Source organism: Tenrec ecaudatus, chromosome 6, assembly GCF_050624435.1.
Source record: "Tenrec ecaudatus isolate mTenEca1 chromosome 6, mTenEca1.hap1, whole genome shotgun sequence".
NCBI classification, from domain to species: domain Eukaryota; kingdom Metazoa; phylum Chordata; class Mammalia; order Afrosoricida; family Tenrecidae; genus Tenrec; species Tenrec ecaudatus.
In genome coordinates, this window is record NC_134535.1 from 166,651,049 (window position 1) to 166,676,498 (window position 25,450).

The following is a 25,450-nucleotide window of genomic DNA, read 5'->3' on the forward strand; positions in this document are numbered from 1 at the left end:
AAATAAAATAATGAACAATTGCTTACATTCCATTTTCTCAGTCAGCAAAGCAATTCATGCCAGTTTTGTTTTTATATTACTAGATCAAAGGCCTCTAGAATCTTTAAACAAACTCAGTTTTTTTATAATAGACGTTATTCTTAGAGCAATTTTAGGTTTACAGAAAAATCAAAGAACATGCAGATTTCTTATATATTCCCCTTTTTCCACTCACACTTCCTCCTATTAATTAATATCTTGCATTAGTGGGGTATGTTAAATATAATTGATACATTTGATACAATTCACACGTTCTTATTTTTATTTATGTACTTATTATTTTTAAATCATTTTTGGAGGGCTCATACAGCTTTTATCACAATCCGTACATACATCCATTGCATCCAGCACATTTGTACATTTATTGCCATCATTTTCAAAACATTTTCTTTCTACTTGATCCCTTGGTATCAGCTCCTCATTTTTCCCCTCCCTCCCTCCCTCATGAACCCTTGATAATTTATAAATTGTTATTATTTTTTCATTTCTTAAACTGATCAATGTCTCCTCTGCTGTCAATCCCCTAGAGAGGGGGTTATATGTACATCATTGTGATCGGTTCCCCCTTTCTCCCCACACCTTCTCCTTCCCTCCTGCATTGCTTCTCTTATTATTGGTTCTGAGGGGTTTATCTGTCCTGGATTCCCTGTGTTTCCAGCTCTTAACTGTGCCAGTGTACATGCTCCGGTCTAGCCAGATTTGTAAGGTTGAATTGGGATCATGATAGTGGGGGTTGGGGCTGGGGGGAAGCATAAAAGAACTAGAGGAACGTTGTATGTTTCATCGGTGCTATACTGTACCCTGACTGGCTTGTATCTTCCTTGTGACACTTCTATAAGGCGGTGTCCAATTGTCTACAGATGGGCTTTAGGTCTCCACTCAGCACTCCCCCTCATTCACATTGATAGGATTTTTCCTTCTGGGTCTTTGATGCCTGATACCTGATCCCATCGACACCTCATGATCACACAGGCTGGTGTGCTTCCATGTGGACTTTGTTGCTTCTCAGCTTGATGGCTGCTTGTTTATCTTCAAGCCTTTAAGACACCAGACATTGCATCTTTTGATAGCCGGGTACCATCAGCTTTCTTCACCACACAATTCACATGTTCTTATTAACTGTAGTCCATAGTTTACCTCAGAATTCACTTTTTGTGTTATTGCATTCCAGCGTTTTGACAAATGCAAAATATCATATATCTTTTATAAGAGTATTATAATGATACCACTATTTTAAAAATATTTCTTGTGTTCTACTTTCTCCCTCATATTGGTATAGTCATGGAGATATTTCAGGTAGATTGTCTTTCATGTGATCGTCAACAATTGCCATTCAGTCAATCCCAACTAATAGTGACACTACAGGACAGGGTAGAGCTCCCCCATAGAGTTTCTAAAGCTTGCAGAAACAGACTGCCACGTCTTTTCCAGTGGATTTCCACTGCCGCTTGAAGTTAGTAGCTGAGTGTCAAACACTGTGCACCAGGGCTCCTTCCTGTAAGCCTGGTTAACTCAGTAAGCAAAGTTGAAATCTTACAGAGTGAGTGTAACTCAGGTGTTTTCCTTTTGTGGCTTCACTGTGAGGTGTACTAGATAGAATAGACTCCATCATAGTTGAACACAGGTATGTTGATAAAGGATTCACCAGAGTCATATAGACTATATGGTATGTACTAAAATTACAAAGATAAATATAATCACTTCTTGCAAGATGCTCAGAATATAGTATATCCATAACATTCAGTTTCTTCTTATTATATAATTTATATGTATTTATATATAATGTATATATTATATGCAATTGTAAGCATTACTTACTAGCTAAATGGTCAGCAATACTAGAGCTTATTTAGTTGCTGAAAAATCCTAATATAAGCACCTACTGTGCATTGCTCTCAGTATTGAAAGGTAAACACCCATCAGGGTATATAAAACAGTAAGGAAATAGTGTACTTGGAGAAGGACATGGGGAAAACCAAATCAAACAAGAGAAACTACAAGTGCATAGTCTTGTTCAGTAGGATAAGGAAAGATTTGCTCAAGAAGGTAAAGTGTTAGCTGAAATTCTAAAGGGTAATTGAAGCACAGGAGAGAAATAAGAAGAGAGAATATTAGCGAAATAAACAGATCCCTAAAGAGGATACTGTAAAAATATATTTTTTCACTTTATCCTAAGACCAATGAAAAACCAACAGAGGGGTTAAATTACAGGGATGCTATGATCCAAATGCTTTCTGTAAGGATCATCTGGACTATGAAATAAATAATAAATTGTAGGTCAAGAGACCAGTTAGCTGACTCTAGCCTTAGCATGGGCCAGAGGGGCTGGTAATCTGAATTAATTGGTGGGAAGAATTTATGTGTGTGACCCCAGCCCTGACGGTGGTGGGGGTGGTCATCTGTAGTACCATCACCTTAGGGATGGGGTATGATTGGCTGAAGGGGAACTATGACTTCTTTTTGCCCATTTTAAAGAGTTTTAAAATGTGTATTTTCGTGTCAGTTCAGCTTTGGAGCAAAATAAGAAAATGAGTACCTATGAACACACGACTCAATTTAAAAGAAAGGATATTTTTGGTGACCATGAAGCTGGCTCATCCCTGCCTTTCTCCTTGAAAACACATAAAAATTAGTAAAAATTTATTATACTCTACATTTTATAAATTTGGTCAGATATATATGTATCCTCCACTATGATAAATTAAAGTTTCCTTGCTCTTAAATTTCATAGAACATTATATCATACATTTCTGTAATTTTGTCAGCTTTATTCACCAGAATTATGTGTATAACAGCTGGCAATGTTGGTCCATGCAGTGGTGATTTATCCATTTTTAGAGATATGTATTTTATAATACATTCCATTACTTGACATATATACTCATCTGTTGCATTCCCATGATGATCCAAGTACAGTTTAGGTCCTGAAATTTACAAATGTGAAAACTATTTAAAAATATAGAGAAAAATTTAAAACAACAGTAACAACAAAAAACTCTATCCTCCTGCAGATTACATTTTTCCAGCCTTTTTGGGTTTTTTTGCATTCAGATTTTGCTTATTAAAATTGAACTACCTTTGGATTTTTGCTGTTTCAAAAACTGTCCTTGTGCATACCTCCTAAATTAAATGTATAAGCATTTATTTAATATTTCTAAACTTGAAATTGCTAAGTATGAGTTACCTTGAGTTACATAAATGCTCGACTATGAAAGAGAATACAAAATTGTTTATAACTCACCAATTTACGCTTCAAAGTGGTCCCTTCCTGTGACTTTCCGGGCAGACCTGGTGTTATCTTTGAACTCTCATCTCTTGTACTGACTTTGGCGCAGCAGTTCAGCACTAGCCAATTGACCCAGAAGGTGGTGGTACATACCCACCTAGCCTCCCCAAGGGGGAAAGACCGGACTACCTACGCCCATCAAGAAACCTTACAATCCCACGTGGGCCGTTCTACTCCACACAAGAGGTTGCCATGGTTATCAAAAGTAGCAATGGGTATACAGAGAAATCTTCTTGTGAACATTGTTGGCACCTGCCCAATAACTGATAAAATGAGTATTTTCATAGTCTTTTCATCTTCTATGATATTATTTAATGAATAGGCGTTCTTAATTTAGCATGTCAACCTGATCAATCTTTTACTTTTTCTCTTTTATTTTAATCATTTTATTACGGGCTCATACAACTCTTATCACAATCCATACATACATCAATTGTGTAAAGCACATTTGTACATCATTCTCAAAACATTTGCTCTCCACTTAAGTCCTTGGCATCAGGTCCTCATTTCCCCCCCCCCCTCCCTCTTGAGCCCTTGATAATTTATAAATTATTATTTTGTGATATCTTGCCCTGTCCAACGTCTCCCTTCACCCACTTTTCTGTTGTCTGTCCCCCAGGGAGGAGGTCACATGTAGATCCTTGTAATTGGTTCCCTCTTTCGACCCCACTCTCTCTCTACCCTCCCAGTATCACCACTCACACCACTTGTCCTGAAGGGATCATCCGCCCTGGATTCCTTGTGTTGCCAATTCCTATCTGTACCAGTGTACATCCTCTGGTCTAGCCAGACTTTCAAGGTAGAATTCGGATCATGATAGTGGTGGTGGGGTGGGGTGGGGATTTAGGAACTAGAGGAAAGTTGTATTTTTCATCGGTGCTAAATCGTACCTTGACTGGCTCGTCTCCTCCCCTAGGCCCCTCTGCAAGGGGATCTCCAGGGGCCAACAAATGGGCTTTGGGTCTCCACTCTGCACTCCCCCACCCTTCATTCACTATGGTCAGATTTTTTGTTTTGACGATGCCTGATACCTGATCCCTTCAACACCTCGTGATCACACAGGCTGGTATGTTCTTCCATGTGGGCTTGTTTGCTTCTGAACTAGATGGCCACTTGTTTACCCTCAAGCTTTTAAGACTCCAGACGCTATCTCTTTTGATAGCCAGGCACCATCAGCTTTCTTCATCACATTTGCTTATCCACCTACCTTGTGTTCAGCGGTTGTGTCAGGAAAGTGAGCATCATAGAATGCTAATTTAATAGAAGAAAGTATTCTTGCATTGAGGGAGTACTTTGAGTGGAGGCCCAATGTCCATCTGCTACCTTAATACTAAACCTATAAATATATGCACATAGATCTATTTCCCTATCCTCATATATAAATATATTTGCATATGTACATGTCTTTATCTAGACCTCTATAAATGCCCTTTGCCTCCCAGCCTCCCTTTGCCTCCTCTATTTCCCTTGACTTTCCTCCTGTCCTGCTATCATGCTCAGTCCCCACCTGGGTTTCAGCAATACCTCTTCATTACATACCCTTGATCATGCCCTACCAGGCCTCCCACACCCACCTCACCACCAATTTGGATCACTTGTTGTCCCTTGTCCCTGGGTTTGTTAACACCACTTCCTTTCCCCCCACCTCCCTCTATCCCATGTCCCCGCACAACTGTCGGTCCCCTTGTTTTCTCCTCCAGGTTGTTCATCCAGCCTATCTTATTTAGACAGACCTGCGGAGATAATAACATGCACCAAAACAAGATAGAGCAAAACCAAGCAACAATATACAATAAAACAACAACAGCAACAAACCACTGACAAAGAACAAAACAAAACACATCAAGAAAGAGAAGCTTGTAGTTAATTCAAGGATCATTTGTTGACCTTCAGGAGTGTTTTCCAGTCCAGTCTGTTGGGGCACCACACCCTGGCCCCAAAGTCTACCTTCAGCATTCCCTGAGGACCCTGCTGCTCCATTCCCTTGCTGTTCTGCTACACAACCCCAGTGCAGTCTTTTACTTTGTGGTCACTCTTAAGTGTCTGTGTGTCTTGTTTAAAAATAATTTCCTCCAAAATTTCACTTTCATATATTTTTTCTAATTATTTTTCTGTTTTGTCAATCACTGCAATTCTCCTACCCCCACTATCAGGGATAGTGGTCTGTTTTGTGTATAGTATATGATATGAATCCACATTGTGGGATTGTTCCACCCTCCTTTCATGATCCATCAATTTTCAAGTACCATATTTTGAATAGTCTCTCCTTTTGATAATGTCCTGCAAAGCCATTTCTTTGATATACAGTTCTTTGGTAGGCAGGTAATCTGTTGCTAGGTTCTCCTTTTTTAATGCTGAAGTTGTCATTATGCAGACCAATATCAGCCTGTCCTAATTAGTGTAGTATTGTAAGTAATCAACTTCTTGTATGCAATAACCAATCATTCTTATTAGTATTTTTATTGTAATCACATCACAATGTTTATCAATTTAAAGAAAATATTTATCTATCCTAGTATTGATAAATATAACTAATCTCTTCTTTAGAGCTTATTCCATATTAAAGTTTTATAAGGCTGAAAATCATTTAAAATTTTGATCAAGCAATCTTCCATGACAAGAACCTCTTGCTATATGATTTTGAAACAACTCCAACATTATGAATGATACTTGGTGTCGAGTTAATAAAGTGTTACAATTATATTGTTCTGGAAATGTCATTCTAGTCTTAATATGTTTAATTACTTTTATGTCCACCAATCATTAACTTTTTCAAAAAGGCATTTGTATTGATGAAAGTGATGATGTGGTATTTCTTTTCTAGTGTGCCATTGTGCTCACTGACATGGCATTTACCGATTATTGGTTGGTGTTGGGTGCCACTGAGTTGGTCCTGATCCATAAGGACCGTGTGCAGAGCAGAACAAAGCACTGCTGGGTCGCGCACCATCCGAACCATTGTTCCTCTGCTTGAGCTTATTGTTGGTGTCTGTCCATCACTTGAGGGCCTCCCTCTTTTCCATTGCCACTCGACCAAACGAGATGCCTTTCTCTAGGGGCTGGTTTCTCCTGACATGTCCAAAGTCTATAAGATGAAGTTTCGCTGTCCTTGACCCTAAGGAGCGCTCTGGCCATACTTCTTCAGTGTATCCTTTCAGCAGCCCAAGTTATTTTCAGTTTTCTTCACCAGCACAATTCGAATGCATCAGTTCCTTGCAGAGCCAATTTTGTTATGCCGTCATCGAGTAACGAGTACATAGTTATAACTTACTATCGTTTTAAATGCCTGTGAGGTTGACTTGACGGCATTGCGTGCAGTTCTCTCATCTCCTTAGATGGACAGTGGCCCAATCCTGTGTTGCATAGCTCTTGTCCAGTCTGTATCACAGTTATATGGTCTTCAAGCAAAGTTAGGACTTGTTTGTTTTTCATCCTCTTTCTGAATGGTTGTTTTTCTAATTTGAAAATTCATGGTAAATTCATAGACCTTATATGTTGAACCATCTGTCTTCTTCTCCTGAGGAAGATGATCTACCTCTTCAGGGTATTCAAAGTTATAGAGCTTTTCAGCCTTTTATTTACTCTGGGAAAATTGTATTTTTCTAAAAGTTTACCTTTTATTGAAGTTGGAAAGGGCTTAAAGTTGCTCCTTGAATTAGATTTTAATAAACAATACTACATTCATGAATATGATTTTTTCTACAATGTTTCTTATGCCTTCATTAAACCCAAATTAATTTGGTCTGTCTCATTAGTCCTGCCAAAGGAGCAACTTTAAAAAATTTTTATGAATAAAATTTATATATTAGAAAAAACTTTAAGTTTACAAAAAAATTACTCAATAAAGAAAATTCCCATATACATTTTTCTCCACTGAATATACTTTCTACAGTTATTGCTATATCTTCCCCTCAATATTATACATTTATTGCACTTGAGCTAAGATTGACACATTATTTCAACTAAGATTCTTAGTTTATATTAAAATTCATTCTTTGTGATTTAATTTCTATAAATTTTGACAAATATTTAATGCAGCGGTTCTCAACCTGTGGGTCATGACCCCTTTGGGGGGGGGGTCAAACGACCCTTTCACAGGAGTCGCCCGATTCATCAGAGTAGCAAAATGACAGTGATGAGGTAGCAACGAAAATAATTTTCTGGTTTGGGGGGTCACCACCACATGAGGAATTGTATTAAAGGTTTGTGGCATTAGGAAGGTTGAGAACTACTGATATAATGTCATGTTATCAACCACAGAGCATATGCTAAGATGAACTTCATTAAAATTGAAAATTTCTATTTTATGAAAGCACAAATTTGTGCCCAAGAAAAATAAAGTGCCCATTATTTAAATGGTTTGGTGTTAGTTTTAATAAATGTGCTGTTCAAACAGATGATCTAGTCCAATTGAAAATTCAAATTATGATGGTGGATTTGTTCTGTCAAATTTCTCTTAATGTATTTTGAGGCTAGATTTGGTGGATGATCCAAACTGGGGACTCTTTATGTTAAAATTCTTAATTTCTCTCATTTATGTGTAATTAAGTTGTTTATGCTTATGCTTATCACCTTCATTTATGCTACTTCTTTGTGCTTTTTCTGATGCATTTTCTTCTCCTATTTCTGTTTTTGTAAGTCAGTTGATATTAAATGAGTTTGCCTTATATTATTGTTTTTATTTCTGTTCCACTAATTATCTTACATTATCTCTAAAGTAACACACGTTGTGACTGTCCTTTATATTTTACTATGCGTATATAATGTTTTATGCCTACATAATTTAACAACGTCTAAAATAATCAATGCCTACTTTCCTTCCTGAATAAAGCAAAAACCTTAGAACCCTGTACCCTACCTCCTAGGTACTCTCTGTTACTGCCCTCTCATGTTATAGCTCTACTCCTTTTTTAATATCACACTTTAAACATTCATGATTTTATTGTTTTTAGAGACAGTATTTTTTTTGGATGAAAAATTTTTTGTGTGTGTTTCTGAGACTCATCATCCTTTCTTACATCTCAGAACTCCTTTCAGGGATTATATGTTTTGGTTCAAGATCGCATCCACAAACTTCCCTAGTGGATGCCATTGTAGTGAATTCTTTCAGTTTTTTATTGAACACGTTTTTATTTCATTCTCAGATTTAAAGCCTGGTTTTGTGGGAAAGAATTCTGTTTGACAGTTTATATGTAATTGAGCACTTGAATATCTTACTCCAATCTTTTCTGACCATCCCTACTGTTATTTGGAAATCTGTTCTTAATTGTTTTCTATGTTCTTTATTCGTTTCCTTTGGCTCACTTCCCCTTTTCTTTGTTTCCATGCAATTTCTCTAAACTTGGCTTAAATATCTATTTTTTTCTTTTTCCCATTCCATAGGTTAGATAAACATGGTTTGTTTTGCATATCTTTTGATTCATTCATTTTTCAGATTGTATGCTTCTTAGCTATTAATTCTTTAATATTACCTCCCCTTTCTCTTTTTTTTCTTTAATATTACCTCCCCCTTCTCTTTTTTATTACCCTCTGGACTCTGGAATATAAACTTGACTTTCTTGTTTTCTCACTGACTGCTTAACCTCTTTTTCATATACTATATCTTCTATGCTGTGTTCTAAGAATGATATTACAGATTTATTAATTGATTCTGCCTGATTTTGTTTGCATAGCTATTTAGCTCATCCACTGAGATAAATTTTTCACAAATTATTGTCGAGGTATAAAATTTAAATCAGATAATTCATTAAACCTGTCAAGTCATTTTATAGATTTATCGTGTTAATTTATTTGTAAGTCCTAACCTCACACCCTTAAATATTTGCTATATTATTTTTATGCATTCTTGATTGGATGATTCCAATGTAAGTTCTTAGATAGTTTCAATGTGTTTTCTATTTCCCTTTTATAGAAATTTTGGTTAGCATGCTCTCCTTTGTTTTGCATTTCTGTCAGTATCCTTTAATTAGAAGAGCATATTTGTTTGATCTTACTCCAGAGTCACCTGCAGGACTTAGATGGTTGATGCTTCGGTTGCTAGGAACTTAAGGGTCCCTGGGCTATCATAGACCTTGTCTTCATGAAGGAAGGTTACCCTGATCTGGCCCCTCTTGTGCAAGTACATCCGGGCATTTGATCTCAGGGCAAACCCTACTTTCCTCTTTGCTTACTATATACTGCTCCAGCTCTCTCTGAAGCACACAACGTGTGCTGAAGTTTGGTTTTGTTGGAAGAAAAGATGCAAACCACCCCTTGGGTTTTTCTGAGATTTTACTCCTTTTCTTGTTGTCAAGATCGAGTTGTTTTGTACTGAAATGCCCAACAGACTCTCTAGGTTACCTTTACTGCCCTAAGACAATGAACTGCAATACTTTACCTTAAGACGTGGGGTATTCGAGAAGATTATTCATTGAGAATATTCACATAGGAGAAGCACACTTATAGATGCTGTATGGCGAGTATATATACCATATACTATTTTACAATTAAGGTGCTATGAGTTAAGCTTCGGGCTGACAAGTATACAATAGATGGTACAGGCCCTCCAGCCTCTCCACGGGAGGAAGATGAAGGTGCCTGCTCCATCGAGATGTGCAGTCTCCGAAAGCCACAGGGGCAGTTCACCTCCACCCTAAGGTGGCTCTATGAGTCAAGATCAACTCAGTGATACAGGGTCTGCATGTGGAGTTTGAGAGGTTGACATCAATGACATATGACACGTGTATATTTGGACCTGTAATTTAAAAAAGAGTTTAGACCACAGATAGAGATGTAGGATCCTTTATCATAAATATTTGATTGAAATCACGCAAGTGGAGAAGATTGGTTAACGATAATGCATATTTTGAAAATAAAGGTCCAGAAAGGAGTAGGAGAGCCACCAACACTTGGTCGACAGAATGAGGAAAGAAAGTGGAGACACTTCAGAGAGGTGTCATGAAAATGATGAGTGTGTCTCAGCGAAGCCAAAGAAAGAAGAGGGTCACCTGCGGCAAACATCGTCGAGATATCAGCCATACGCACTTAAACTGTAATAGTTGAGGAGAGTTGTGAAGGCATGGATAGGCAAACATGGATTAAGTTGGATTGGGAAGAAGAAGGTGGTCATGAGTGGGGAAGATGGGAGTCGGAGATGACAGGAGCTATGTGGACGCAAGAGACCTGCAATTGTGTCTGTAAATGGAAGGACAAATAAAACAAAATTAGGACTCCTTATGGCAAAAAGAGAGGAATATGTTTTTTTTAAATAAGATTGAACTTGCTTGAGAATGTCTCAGAGATGATGTTACCAGAGTATCGAGGATTTAAAAGAAAGACAGAAAGAAATTCTCAGAAAGGATGCAACCACATGGGCAAGTTCAATGTTCTTGAAATATTGCACCGGAGGATGGGTTGATAAAATAGCTTTTGACAATGGAAAGAAGCAGCCCACAGGTTGTGGGTTCAAAGGAGTGGCAGCCACTAGAATGTCATGTAAATTTAGAAGAGTCCTTTGGTCAGCTAGCTAGGCTGCAAGGAAATGAAAAGTGTCTCCGCTGACTGCAGCCCCGAGTGAAGTTACCTGGGAGCTTAAAAAGACAAAGACCACAACATTATTTGGCTCATTTGTTAGGGGCTTACGCAAACATGACAGAAGCAGAAAGCAAAATGAATGGGCTCCCTGAAACTTCAATAAAGAGCAATATTAAAGAATAGCAAGATTAATAACAATATCTGAAGGGCGGCATCATAAAAGAACAATATTAAAGAATAGCCACATTAATTACAATGTCCTGATTCCAGGTACACATGAGTACATTGTGAAATCAATCACCAGCAGGGCTTTCCGCGATGGGAGGGGGAAGAGGTCAGGTTATCTAGCAGTCAACAAAATGGAGCTCCTCTGGTTAGCCTGCTTCACATGGCATCATGCAAAGGCGTAGAATGAAATAAGTATATCTGTGCAGACACGAGAGAAATACATTCCAAGACTGCTTTCTAATGACTTCTCTTTTATCAGAGAACTAGAAAGTGAGGTTATTGCATAATATCGAGGATTATAGTCTTTTTTAAAATCATTTTATTAGAGGCTCATACAATTCTTTCTACAATCTGTACATACATCATTTGTGTCCAGCACATTCGTACATACGTTGCCATCATCATTCCCAAAACACCTGCTTTCTACCTGAGCCCTCGGTATCAGCTCCTCATTTTCCCCCTTCCTCCATGCTCCCCTCCCCCTGAACCCTTGATAATTTATAAATATCTATTATTTTCTCATATCTTACACCATCCGACATCTCCCTCATCCAGTTCACTGCTGTCTGTCCTCCAGGGAGGAGGTTACATGTAGACCTTGTCATCTGTTCCCCATTTCTCCTTCACCCTTCCCCCACCTTCCTGATATCCCCGTATTTCCAGTTCCCATCTGGGCCAGTGCACATTGGGATCATGATCGTGGAGGGGGGGGGGCGGAAACATTCAAGAACCAGAGGAAAGTTGCATGTTTCATCGTTGCTACAGTGCACCCTGACTGGCTCGTCACCTCCCCACAACCCTTCTGCAAGGGGATGTCCAATTTCCCCCAGATGGGCCCTGGGTCCTCACTCCGCACTCCCCCTCATTCACAATGCTATGATTTTTATTTTTTGTCTTTGATGCCTGCCACCTGAAATCAGAAAAACTTTTTTTTTTAATGCTGAAGGCATAATGTTTAGGCTCAGAGCTGCCAAAAGTTGATGATTTGTGCTCACCAGCAATTCTGCCGGAGAAAAGGTCTGACAAGCCGGCCCATGAAGAGACACGCTGTGGAAGAGTTCTGCTCTGCCCTATGGTGTCTCTGTACGTCAGAAGCACCTGAGAGCACACATAGCAACAGCCCCTGTAAGCCAAGTGAGACTTTAGAACTGCGTCTGGGTGAGAGCGGATGTGCAGTGTAGTGCAGTGCCCAGGGGCAGGCATGGCAGGCAGAGGAAGGTCATACATCAGTGCAGCTTTTGGTGTATGGGTTGTGCGCTCTTTCTCCAGCTGTGCCTAGTTTTCCAGTTCTCTGGCTGTGGCTAGTTTTCCAGTTGTCCGGCTGTGGCTAGTTTTCACTACATTCGGGAAAAGGTACTTCTTTGGCCACATTCAGGATTAGGAATGTTCTAAGAAGATGTTGTGGGAAAAACAAAACAGCATTTTGCTTGAAGCCGTTCAAATGATGGATTGCAGTGATGAGGGGGTGTGAGGATGAGACTAAAAGAAGAAAGTCATTGCAATTGATTTGACTGTGGAGTCGAGGGATAAGAAAGATCGCAGTGGGCAGGTGTGGAGAGGGACTAAAAATGGAGTCAGTGAATTTAGAATGTCAGATAGAATGTAGTGTGGTGATGGTGAGTGTAATGGAGTCTCAGCTAAAGAATGGCAGGAATTCAAGTTTGGGCGATTGAACGGGCCCTTAAATTGTTAAGGGTGTCAAGAGCTGATCCCAAGGGCTAAATAGAAACTGTCTAGAAAAGAACGAAGGCGACATATGTGCAAACTTGCCGGATTCAATTGATGTATGGATTGTGATAAGAGTTGTATGAGCCCCCAAAAAAATGATTTGAAAAAAATTTTTTTAATATATTTATAGTGTAACCAACTAATAAAAACGAAGTAGCTTCAGGAACTCTTCCTGAACCAGTAAAACGGTATATAGTCCCTCACTAGTGACAAGTTTGAGGAAGGTATTTATTTAAGAAAGTTTTGGCAGGTGGCAGGAGGACCATGCATGTGAAGAATACTTAGTTGCCTTTCCAAGTCAACCCAGGAGATAGGGATCCTTTGGACTGGTGAAGGTTGAAGTCTTTAAGAGTGATCTTTGTATATGAAATGTGATTCATGCCTTTCCCCAATGTCCTCAGCAGGGCTCTGACAGCCATACACTGTGTGATTACATACGGACTGTTCAACCCTTGCTGTCTAGGATTTTAAATATTCATCAAAGAAAACACAAGTTTAAATGCACCATTGACCGATTTTTGGAAACAATGGCCTAACACAGAGCAGCTACCAGATTTTTAGAATTTAGCATTATCCATGTCGTGTGATAAGAATGAACTTTTTCTTCGGGGACCTAACACGATTTAAACCATATCTTCACGCCCATATTTTTAGTCTAGCCTGAACATTTTTCTTTTGAAACCATGTCTTTTGTAAATATATGCTATAAAATATAGGGCAAGATAAGCACTAACATGAAGGATTAAGAGTGGAAAATGGTGAAATCTAAGTATCTAAGACTGGAAGTAATTTGTTACATCCTAATTTTCCCTCGACTATTATAGGTACTTTGTACATTAGTAAAATCTATACCTCTAATCCAGGATAAAGATGATTTACTCATTCTTGTTCAGAGATTTGTTTGTGGTTTATAGCCCAACTTTGATTGTTTTTTATTATGAATACATGTAGGTGATCATTTTTAAGTTGTTTTGCTCGCCGTCTCTCTTACTAGTCAAAAGAGAAGATGTGTGAGGACACGGAGCTGGTGGAAACTTCTTCTCAGTCTAAGACGTTAAGTGTGACGACCTCGCAGTCCAGGGTCTTAACCACGACCAGAAGAGCCTCCACGTCACAGCTGCCGACCAGCCTGCCCACAGAAGGTACACTGGAGAGACTGGGGTGTGCGTGTGATTAGTGGGGGTGGGGGGGTATCACTGCGGTGACATGTACCACATTCAGTCTCCAAAACAAAAGTTGTCATTGGATGAATTGTGCATCAAAGGTTGGAAAGCTTTTCTGAAGAGGAAAAGTCAAAATGATTGTATGTGCTGGGCTTCTTTGAATATACTTTGTCTGTTACTAAGACATCGTTTTGAAAAGCAGATCGGGCTCCTCGTCCTCTCTTGTGATTAAATACAGATTCTCTCCGTGGTGCTGAGCTCCACAATAACCAAGTCCAACACTTCAGTTACAGAGATGGAAAGGCAATAGGCACTGAATGCCCCTTGACTTTGCATTGTAAGCAGTAACTACTTCTACTGATCTGTCGGTCTAATATTTTCCTGAAGAGAGGCAATAAATAAGCCAGTTCAGAATCCGTGCAAGAACGGTATCTGTCACAGGAATGGTCCTTGAAAAAACGCTTGGTCTTCTAGAAAAGGCAGAAATACTACCAAAGCTTAATGCCAGGGGACAAGTCATAGGTGTGACATTAACCAATGTGGGTGAGCTTTCTACTCCGTTGCTCTTGAGGTGCACTTCCAGAAGTGGGCAAAACAAGAGACTAGTTTTCCGAGTGAGCCGTTAAGAGGGGGAATGGGTGTGACCTTCCTTATTTAATGTTGTAAATGTTGCTTTCATTAGAATAAGAAACTAAATTGAACTATGAAATACTGTATTTCATTGACGTGTAACTGGTTATTGGAAGCTCAATTAGAGGGTAACTACTAGATGCATTTTGTGGCTTTTGGAAACAACACTATGTTTAACCCATATTGTTGTAGATTGTTATGCTGATGCCTGTGAACATGTTTCTGTAATTTTGATCTTACTCTTTAGGATGAGCTAGAACCACTTAAATAAGAAGTAGATTATACATTTCATTTAGGAGGGGCAAGCAATTTTCATGTGTGACTTGGCCATATTGAACAGGCATATCGCTTTTCATGTTCACTGTGTAAATACTGACAAGTTTTTACTATCCTGATTAGTTTGACATCTTCTTGTCCTTGATTTGTAGAATAAACAAATAAGGTCACAAGGACATACAGGAAGGTCTAACTACAATGTTTTTTGGAAATTTTAAAATAAGTATATTTTAAATTATAATTGTTACTTTTTATCATGGATTTTAAGAGTCATATAATACTGTGTCCATATTAAAGTCTTGACCTTAAAATCCTGGTACACATTCTTATAATATAGTAGATAAGGCCATAGTAGAAAAATTACTGGTAGTGAGATGTGTGCATGTTTAATTTCTTTCTGCTTAGTAACTTTGAGTTTTTCTTCCAGATGACACCAAGATTGCACTACATCTAAAAGATAATGGAGGTAAGACTTGCCCTTTTTCTTTTGTAAAGTTGTTAAAGGCTATTTCACCACTTGTTGTTATTTAGCAAAGGAAGAATTCGGTGGGTTGTCTTGAAGAGATGAGTGAGCTAGCTTCAAAAGCTGAATGAAACTCTGCCCTTGTGTTTAGCCTATGAAACTTCAGGGTGCCCCATTACCACACATCTGCCCACGCATCTTGTGATTTATTGCTTTTTGTTGTAGTCCTGCTTTAATTTTATGTGTGTTATCTTCAGTTATGGGTATTGGACTGTCTTATTCACTAAGCTGATTCATTGCTAAACGTCCTGTGTACATAAAACGGAAGAAGTGGAGGAGTAAGTCTGAAGCTGTATTATACCAGGACCTTTTCTCTCTGAAGTAAAGCAAAGATCAAAAGTACGCAAAACAACATCTAATTCGCAAGACATTAATTTTTCCAATTTAGTCTTGACATATATATCATTGTACTTGAAATTTTGAGGAGTAAATATTTTATAAAACTAACAACCAAAACATGCCATGAAAAATACTGTCTAAATTTTAAAAGCAGTTCTTTTCCTTATAAACGGTTACACCCCTCGGACCCTCTCTATCATAGTATGTTGATCAAAGAGATTTTCATTAGTTATTATTTATTCAGCTCAGAAAGGGACCCTCTTCATGTCAGGGCCATCGATTGTGTCAAGGTGAGTGCACTGTGACATTGATCTGTATTTTGCAGCCACGGATGATTCCTTCAGTAAGTCAAAATCCAAACGTACATACCACGAGAGGTTTCTTGAATGCCCACCCCTCCAGTTCAAGAGTATAGTTCCTAAACTAGTCAGCGAAACTTAAGTAATTGATGTGAAAACAAAAGCTATTCATCCCCTTAATAAGTATCATGTGTCCTTTGTCTCATGTAATGTTGGAACGGCTTTCCTTCTGTCGTTCTTGGGGTTTTTTTAAATCTTTTTTCTTTCACTTTTAGCTCATTATTATGTTAATGTGGTAAATGTATCACTTTAGAGGCTATCCTTTTCAAAGCACATATTTGCAAGCAATAAGTTAAAATCTTAGCGCTTGAAGGGACCTTACCCGTCTGAAGGGACTTTAGGAGGCCCACAGCCCGGGCCGTGGATACGTGTGATGTGAACGGAAGTCTGCAGGTTACCTTTGCCCCGTTGGAGGCAGTGGGTGGGCTGAGAGGTGAGGGAAGAGTCCTTCCTTCCTCACGAGGTGCACTTCATTCTTACGCTGTTGGCAGTTACCTGTGTGTTTATTGTATTTGCTTTGTGACTCCTTTATGCCTAAAATATTCTACCATGCTATTGGAACATATTCCAAGTCACTGGGATTCAAATCAGTGTGAGAGACTTTGAGTCAAAGAAAACTACAGAAGTTTCTTTGCTGAAGAAGCGGTCAAACCCTCTCACATTAGTTCATTCAGTCAGTTATTCTGCGGAATGTTGCTAATTGACAGATATCGTTTCAGGCTTAGAAGTATACTTGTGAGCAATGCTTAGGCAAATTCTCAAAGATCTTCTAGATTGTGGTTTGGAGTTTATATCTGACATTTCTCCTTTATTAATCATAAAGTAGTTATATAAGTAGCATCTTATGAGCCTAATGTCTCAAGAAATACACTTTGAGATATAAAGTTCTAGCTTAATTTAATGTAGCAATAAGAAATCATACAATTTGAAGATTCTGTCAAAATAGTGTATTAGAATTACTTATAATAGAGGAAGCCAATTTAAATAGAGCTCAATATTTTAATGTAGATTTTTAAAATCTTTGCTTTGGCAAACTGAAACAAGCCCACAGCTGAACATTCAGATAATATTAATGTCATTTACAAAAACATTTGGCAAAATTATAAAATCACAATAAAACTTCAAAATATGTCAATAAGCTGTGAACTTTTTGTGAAAGATATTTCATAAGGCATTATTTTCTGAAAGCACCCACATGCACTTATGACAGACCAACCTGACCAGAATTAAGATAAATATTTCTTCAGAATGTAAGAGAAATCATGTATTGGTTTTTACAGCAAATTCATAAAGATGGCATGTTTTCAGTGCTTATTATTTTATCAATCTGCAGCAGAGATTGCATATTTAAACCTAGCTGTAATTAAGCATTTTGAGAACAAAGTTTGAAATTGTGTTATTCCTCCATTTTAGCATTTTTGCAAGATTGAAGTAATAATCAAAGAGTAATGGGATATAGATTCTTTCTAATATTTACCAGGAATGACTTTTTTTAAATGTAAACTTTTTTTAAACCTAAAAATAATTTTTGTAAATTAGTATACATTCTCATAAAATTGTATCCCTGTTATTTCTTGATTTGATTATTAACTGGATATTCTCAAAGACATTTAAGTTGCCCTATGTGGACCCACGGGAAACATTTTCAAAGTGATCAATGTTATACCACATGGATTAAGTATTGAATTGATTCCACCTGAGTTTTAAAAAATAATTTCTACACATTAGAGCAATTGATTTTCTTAGTGACATCCATAGTCAACAGAATTATGGATCCACTTTTTTTCCAAACATTTTATTAGGGACTCATACAATTCTTATCATAATCCATACATACATCAATTGTGTAAAGCACATCTGTACATTCTTTGCCCTCATCATTTTCAAAGAATTTGCTCTCCACTTAAGGTCTTTGCATCAGGTCCTCTTTTTTCCCCCTCCCTCAGGAGCCCTTGATAATTTATAAATTATTTTGTCATATCTTGCCCTGTCCAAAATCTCCCTTCACCCCCTTTACTGTTGTCCATCCCCCAGGGAGGAGGTTACATGTAGAGCCTTGTAATCAGTTCCCTCTTTCCAACCCACTCACCCTATACCCTCCCGGTATCGCCCCTCACACCACTGGTCCTGAAGGTATCATCCGCCCTGGATTCCCTGTGATCCCCTTGCAGAGAGGTCTAGGGGAGGAGATAAGTCAGTCAGGGTGCGATGTAGCACCGATGAAAACTACAGTTTTCCTTCAGTTCCTAAATGCTTCCTCCCCACCAACTATCTTGATCCTTGCAAGTCTGGATAGAGCAGAGGATGTACACTGGTGCAGATAGGAGCTGGAGGCACATGGATCAACTGTTTAAGAGAATTTCCTACGTCTCCGATAGGAAAGCGTAAAATAGCTTCTGAGCAGCTGGACACCAGAGTCATGCAGCAGGGTGTCTCCCTCCTGGGACCCAGACTGAGCCACAGTCTGCTCACCCCTCTTGAAGAATCTTCACTTGTGTGCCGAGCTTCTTCGTATATTTAGATTTCATCTCGGTCAACCTTCTGAAGTTTCAAAGTACACGCTTGTTTTGATTGGCGAAGTTTAATTAGATGTTGGGTGTGCGTGAAACATTAAGCAAGGTGAACATGTTGGAGAAAAGGAGCTGGGAACAAAGAGTAAAATCACGAGGGTTCCCGAGTCATTAATGCAACTGCCCGGAGCAAAGCATAGCAGCATCGCCTTCCACCAATGACTGAACAAAACACAGAGGGGGATCCGGTTCACTCCAACTGAAATGTGTTGGTTGAATGTTTGTCATGGTCAATTATAAGTAGTGTATCACTGTAATCAGAGCTTACCTATCCTTGACTTATGTGGAAGAGATAATAAGAAGTTAATTACTTTTTAAGTAACAAGCGATGTTCTAAACCAGGTATATATTCATTCAGAAAACATCTTTATATTTAAATCCCACAATAGCCCCGTGCCCTGGTTCTGTGGTTATTGCGACTGTACAAATGAGGAAAGTGGGGTGGAGGACATTTCAGTGACCCCGTGACTATGTGACAGAGCTGGGAGGTGAATCCATTTAACTTTGATGTGGATCCTAAGCCATAAACACCTTCACGGTGTTGCTGGCCCACGGTACAGGCCTTTTGCGGTCACAAATTTACTTAGCAAATGCCCTAAAAACTGTTTGCTTACCATATTCTTTTTCTGTAACCACTAACTATATGATAAGTGTGGGAAAATGGAAGCCCCCCCGGCCCCATTTCTACATCAGTCACATTGTCGTTTTTTTGTGTGATTGAGTTGTGTCAGAATCCCTGGCAGATGACCTCCTAATGACAGGCTTTCCCTGTAGTTTTTGTTCAAACCCTGATTTGTATTTCTCTCATCCTCCTGGCTTTCTCTAGAAACTCGCATTTAACCCACCAGTAAGGGGTGCCTGGGGTGCAGTCTTTGACGATGTCCCTCATGGCTGTGTCCGTTTCAAGCCAGGTCCTTTTTAGGTTTTCCGATGCCATCAAATACTTATTAGAAGAGTTACATTTTTAAAGAAATAACCTTACTGTGTAATTTAACAGATACCACGCTGTGGCACTTGATTAGATTGTTTCTAAATGACATTTACCTCCTAACCAGGAATGTAAATGCCTTCCAGGTGCCAACTTGGAAAACTTATATCCAGAATTGAGGTGAGGTTAGAGAGTGGAATCAATGGCCAGGTCTTTCAATTAAGAAGTAAGGTCTGCCACTATTTCCTCCTTAATTGAACAAACTGAATTGAGTCGATCTGTGAGGTTGTAGATGTTAAGATTATTTCAGGGTCTAAAATTCAGTAATTTGATCTCATTATTTTAGAAGTTGTTCATTGAGATGGAGTAAAGGGCCCACAACTCATTTCCCCTGGTCTTCAAAATTTTATTTCTTTTCACACTGTCAAGTTCCTTCTCAAAAAAAAAAAAAATTCAATATATGTTCTTAATTAGTAATGAAATTTAAAATATCCCAATGTACATAAGTGTGATGAATGATGCAGCTGACTCTTTGTCACTTCTTTTAACTGACTCACAGTTTTACCAAACTTGAACTCTGAAAGGCAGCCTCCTGAGGTCACCACGGGTCATTTCTGTAAATGAGGCGCTGTTCTCCTCAATGAAGTGCTGAAATTGTTAAGGGAGACATTAAGCAGCTGGTCGGACATGAATGAGTTAATTCAGAGGCACAGATTTACAAGATGACTTATTTCTAAGTGCTAATATTGGTGAATTCGGCATTTCACTGTGTGGATCATGACACATGTAGACAATATTGAGAAGGACAGGCACTGCCTTACACTCAATTGTGCTCCGAGGAGCTTATCCAGAGAGTTAGTCACTTCAAACAGGTCAAGGGAATGCAGGGCAACTTAATATCAGGAAAGCTGTGCATCCAGGTTGTGCCATTTCAACATACTTATTCAAAATGGGTGTTAAGCACGTCCTCTGAGAAGCTGGAAGAAGAACAAAGCATCGGGATGGGGGGGGAAGACCGATTACCATCCTGCAGTACGCAGAGGACACATGCAAAAAGCAAACACCGCAACAACTGGACCAGCGAGTAACCTCATAATAAATGAAGGAAAGATTGGCGTTGTCAAGGATTTCGTGTTACTTGGATCAATATGTAGCCATCAAGAAATCAAATGGCATATCACACTGGGTAAATCTGAAGTCAAAGACCACTTTAAAGTTTGAAAAAGCTGAGATGTCACTTTGAGGACTAGAGGGTGCCTGAACCAAGCCATGGATATTTTCATATGCTGCTAGACTTTAAAGAGGCCAGACTTCAATCACTCACTGCCACAGGGTCGTTTCTGACCCAGAGTGGCCCTGTAAGTCAGAATGGAACTGCCCTGAGCATTTCTGAGACCACAATGCTTGACAGGTGTAAAAAACCTCATCTTTCTCCAACCAAATGGCTGGTGGGTTCAAACTCCTGACCTTTTGGTTAGCAACCCAATTAGTAACCACTGAGGCACCAAGGCTCTGAAGAAAATCCAGTGCATTCAAGTGATAGTGTTGGCAAATGTCTTGACTGGACGCTAAGAATGAACCAAGATATCTTAGTTCTTAGGAAGAGCATGCAGGATGCTCCTTGGAAGCCAAGAGGTAAGAAGGCCCTGTTTCGTGTACTTTGTGTCAGGAGGGATCAGTTGCTGGAGAAGAGCACCGTGCTTGGTGAAGTAGAAGGGCTATCACCGATGAATCCTCTTACTGAGATGGAGTGACACAATGGCTAAAACCATGCACTCCAACATGACATGACCAGGAGGAGGGTGCAGAGTGGACAGTTCCATTCTGTTGTCTACAGAACAGGCTCTTCTGCACCTAACCTTATCAACAACAGTGCAGATGTACATGAACAAACTACTATAGAATGGTGCCCTAATTGCTCATTCTGCTTTTTTTCTTTCGAGTTTCCTATTTCTGGATACATTGCAATATTAGAACATGGTTCTATTTAGTGGAATCTTAACTCGTCTGAATTGACAGATCAAGTGTCTCATATTTCATTCCTCTTTCAGTCATACTATTTTTGCCTTTCATGCATAAATCATCAAAGTAACACATTTTCAGTATTTTTCCTACCTACCACTGCTATATGGTTTTTTCCCAAAACCATCTACTTCTTTATTGAGTTGTATAGAACACAGTGTTGTAAACAAAAACAAAAACCACCTGTTATTGAATATCTATCATTTTCTGTTTCTATAAGTACAAAGTATCTTGACATTCGGTTTTATCTTTTGCTTTGTTTGGTTGCCTTTCTTGGTTGCATAAGTACAAGTGTAGATGTACTTTAATAGTGAAAAGTATTTAGGCTTTAGAATGCTTGAAAACTAATTTCCCAAGGAATAAGGACAGCCCTCCTTAATTTTTTAAGTAGTGGTACTCATCTTTCTCAGTACGTTGAAATAACTTGTTATACCATCCTGATTTTTATTATTCCAAGCTGTAAGAATTCTAACACACAAGCTAGTATCCATTCTTAATGGGCCTGAATCACTGGATGCTGAACATAGGCATCAGAATATATATAGATATATAGATATATATTTTTTAATCCCCAGGTGATCTGGTTCTTATTTTTATAATGAGTCTAGATTAAGTTGTCTGATGCAACGTGGAATATGTATCTTATCACATCACAATCATAGGCAGATCTTTCTCAAATGTATATTCTGATCTAGTATATCAAGGTGAAATATGTCTCAGCTAATGCCAGTTCACAAACTCTACTCAGAAGATCAAAAGTTGGGTAAATTCTTGATTTCTTTCTGCCAGAGACCCCCAAATTAATCTGACAGACACAAACTTGAATTTGCCCTTTATTCCTCTTAGATCTTGTGGATACCCTGAAACCATATGTTTAGGTATCAACGCACATTTCCAAGGTATCAACGCACATTTCCAGGATCTATAAAGCAAAGGAGCCTGGCCACACAGTGAGTTACTAGTCGGGCACCTAACCAAAAGGTTCATGGTTTGAACCTGCAGCTGCCGTCTCAGGAAACCACAGGGGAGTTCTAGTGTGTCCTATAGGGTCGCTATGAGTCAGAGTCAACTAGATGGCAATTAGTCTGGTTTGGAAATGTTGGATGTCAGACATGGGAGTTTGACCTTTAACCTGAAGACACTGGGGACTGTGGAAGTCATTTCGTCAGGGGAGGTCGTGATCATTTTTACATGTTGGGTAGGTGATTCTTGTAGTGATGTGGAATCAGTGTTAAGGGAGTAGGTTTGAGGCCCAGAAACATAGTTGAGAGATTAAATGAATAGTCCACCAGAAAATGGTGAGGAACTGAAATAATAGCCTCAAAAAGAGAATGATAGTAGAAATGTTTAATAAGCTGGATGCTACATAACCACTATCTGATTGGATATGCGAGTTATGGGATATGGAAGCTTATAAACTGACTTCCATGCCCTGGGTTTAAATTATCTGAATGTGTTTGGATATATCACTTAAAAGAGATTAGAAAAAGAGGAACTGATTTGCAGAGGCGGCGGTTAATTTCATTTGAGCTTTCTGCCTTGAATGATTTCAAATGAAAATGTCTAAATAGATCATCTTCTATAAATTCACCTGAGAAATAGGAGCATAAAATACATTTAGGAACCTCGGCCTAGAGATGATGGTTGGATGATGCGAGTTAATGAGATCGTGGAGGGACTGCAGTCTCAATATGCGAGGATCAGAGAGCTCAGAAAGGAACAGAACCCATGAAGTTTTGTGAAGAAAATGAACCAGAGGGTCAAAGCGACAGAAAATCAGAAGAGTTCTAGATCAGAGAAGCCAAAGAAGAAGGTTTCTAGGTGGAAAAGGAGCAGACACTGTGGAGGCTGCAGAGCCGTGACAGGATTCCACTGTTGAGTACCAGTTCGTTAGAATCGGTTCTACTAATTTTTGTTGAGTTTGTCACACTGGTTATTAAAATGGCACTGTGATCAGGGTTCTCTCCAAGGTGGGTGTCTGGGCAGCCACCCAATGTGGAAATGATAAATTTACATCCTTACTCGTTTTTTTTAACATTCGTTGTGCAGCAGTGTATTCTAAGTACCCATAGTCTTGTTAGTTCAGTCCGTGATGTAAACAATTAGGCAGGACCATAATTGTAATATTTATTTATTCATTTCATAAAATTAGTTATTTTCGGGAAATGCTGCATTTTCATTCCCTTGTATTCATTCCTTTAACAAGCAAACATGTTACCTAAAGAAAGAAGTGCCAAACAGCCAGAGGGTGACTCACTGCCATTCTCTCCAGCCTTGTGTGATGCCCCAGATTCCCACAAGATACTATGAGGGAAGTCTGCCATCTGAAAGTGCTTAAAGAGCTAAACATAGTCCAAGCAATTGCTGGGCTTCAGCAGAAGCAGAAAGGAGGCTTTCAAAGATGAACACAGGATGGTCCGAGAAGAAAAGTCTACTGCCAGTTTCTAATCAGTCAAACCCCAGGACCAGGATCTCATTGGCCCGCCTCTAAAGCAATGGGATCCTGCGCCTGCTTTGAAAAGATGGTTCAGGAGAAATCATACAGCCAATGATGCACGGTTAAAAGTGAAGACTATCGCCCGGTGACGACACCAAGCAAGAAGCAAGATGGAAATGCCTTAAATAGCCATTTTCTTGTTTTGGTCCAGTATTATTGAATAGGTATTCATTAATATTTTAAAGCTCTTTTAATCTAGTTTTGTGTGCCTCTTTTATTGTCCTTATTTAAGTATTAACTGTATGAAACAATCAACTACCATTCAGTATATCAATTTTTGTTCATTAAAAGATCATTTTGTTGGGGGCTCTTATAGCTCTTATAACAATCCATTCATCAGCTGTATCAAGCATATGTGTACATCTGTTGCCATCCTGGTTTATCAGTTTTGATCCGTCATGTAAAAAAGAAACTGAAAGTTACCACTAGATTACTCAGGACCTTGAATTAGTCTCAACTAGACAGTTGCACAGTGTGAGGAAGTCTGTGGACACGAAGGAGATCCAAGTTAGCAAAGAGACTGCTTTTCCTAGAGGCTTGGTGGCAAAGGTAGTGGATTTTTGTTGTGGTTTGTGATGATAATGTTTCCTTTTAGGGCCATGCCCACATGTCTTCAGTGTTGAGAAGAAGAAATGCATAAAGAAGAAACAGTTAAGCAATGACCAGAAGGGAAGTGAGATAACTGAAAGGGGGAGAGGAAGTAATTGGTAAGGAGAGAGCAGTGAGGGAAGTGCCCTTAGAAGCTGCTGTTTTTTTCCAGTAGAACTGGACACTCATTAATATGGAGTAGGATGACGTCAGAGTAGGAGAGGTCAAAGTATCATGTCTAGGAGTTAATAAGAACCTAGAGACATTTCTGAGAGGTTTGATAAAAGGAGTCTTCTACTGATTCATCAAAGATGGTAGAATATGTTCGGAAGCTGAAGTTTATGGCCCTTTATGAAGTGATATGGCTTCAATATTAAATTTGGTTCATTGATACTTGAATCGGCCACATTTATTGATCAGGTAATATGCTAAGACACCTTTTTAAAAAATTAGAGGAAATACTTGTGAAGAGAAAACATATCCTATTTTTTTAAGGTACAGGCCTTAAAGGATATTTTCTTCTAAAGCATGGTAAATTTAATTTAATCTTTTCAACAGCTGCGGTTTTCCACAGCTTGCTTTTCCATTAGGACGTGTTTTTGCCATGGCATTTCATTCTCCTGTGCTAAAAGAAAACCAGGATGGATTTTTAAGCATCTTGGGTAGCAAAGACAGGAGTTAATTATTTAACACTAATTCATAACAGCGCTGTAAGCTACTGTGACTAAATGTTATTTCAGCTACAGTAATGAATTAACAACT

The 25,450-nt window shown here is 38.8% G+C and overlaps 1 protein-coding gene across 1 annotated transcript in view; it reads left to right on the plus strand.

Moving 5' to 3' along the window:
• The window catches only part of PLXDC2 (plexin domain containing 2), a 520,641-nt gene that overhangs the window by 438,626 nt on the left and 56,565 nt on the right, over window positions 1–25,450 (plus strand). Inside the window, exons 11-12 of the mRNA XM_075552462.1 lie at window positions 13,788–13,935; window positions 15,290–15,328. Coding sequence (XP_075408577.1) covers window positions 13,788–13,935; window positions 15,290–15,328 — 187 coding nt within the window. The remainder of the gene's footprint in view (window positions 1–13,787; window positions 13,936–15,289; window positions 15,329–25,450) is intronic.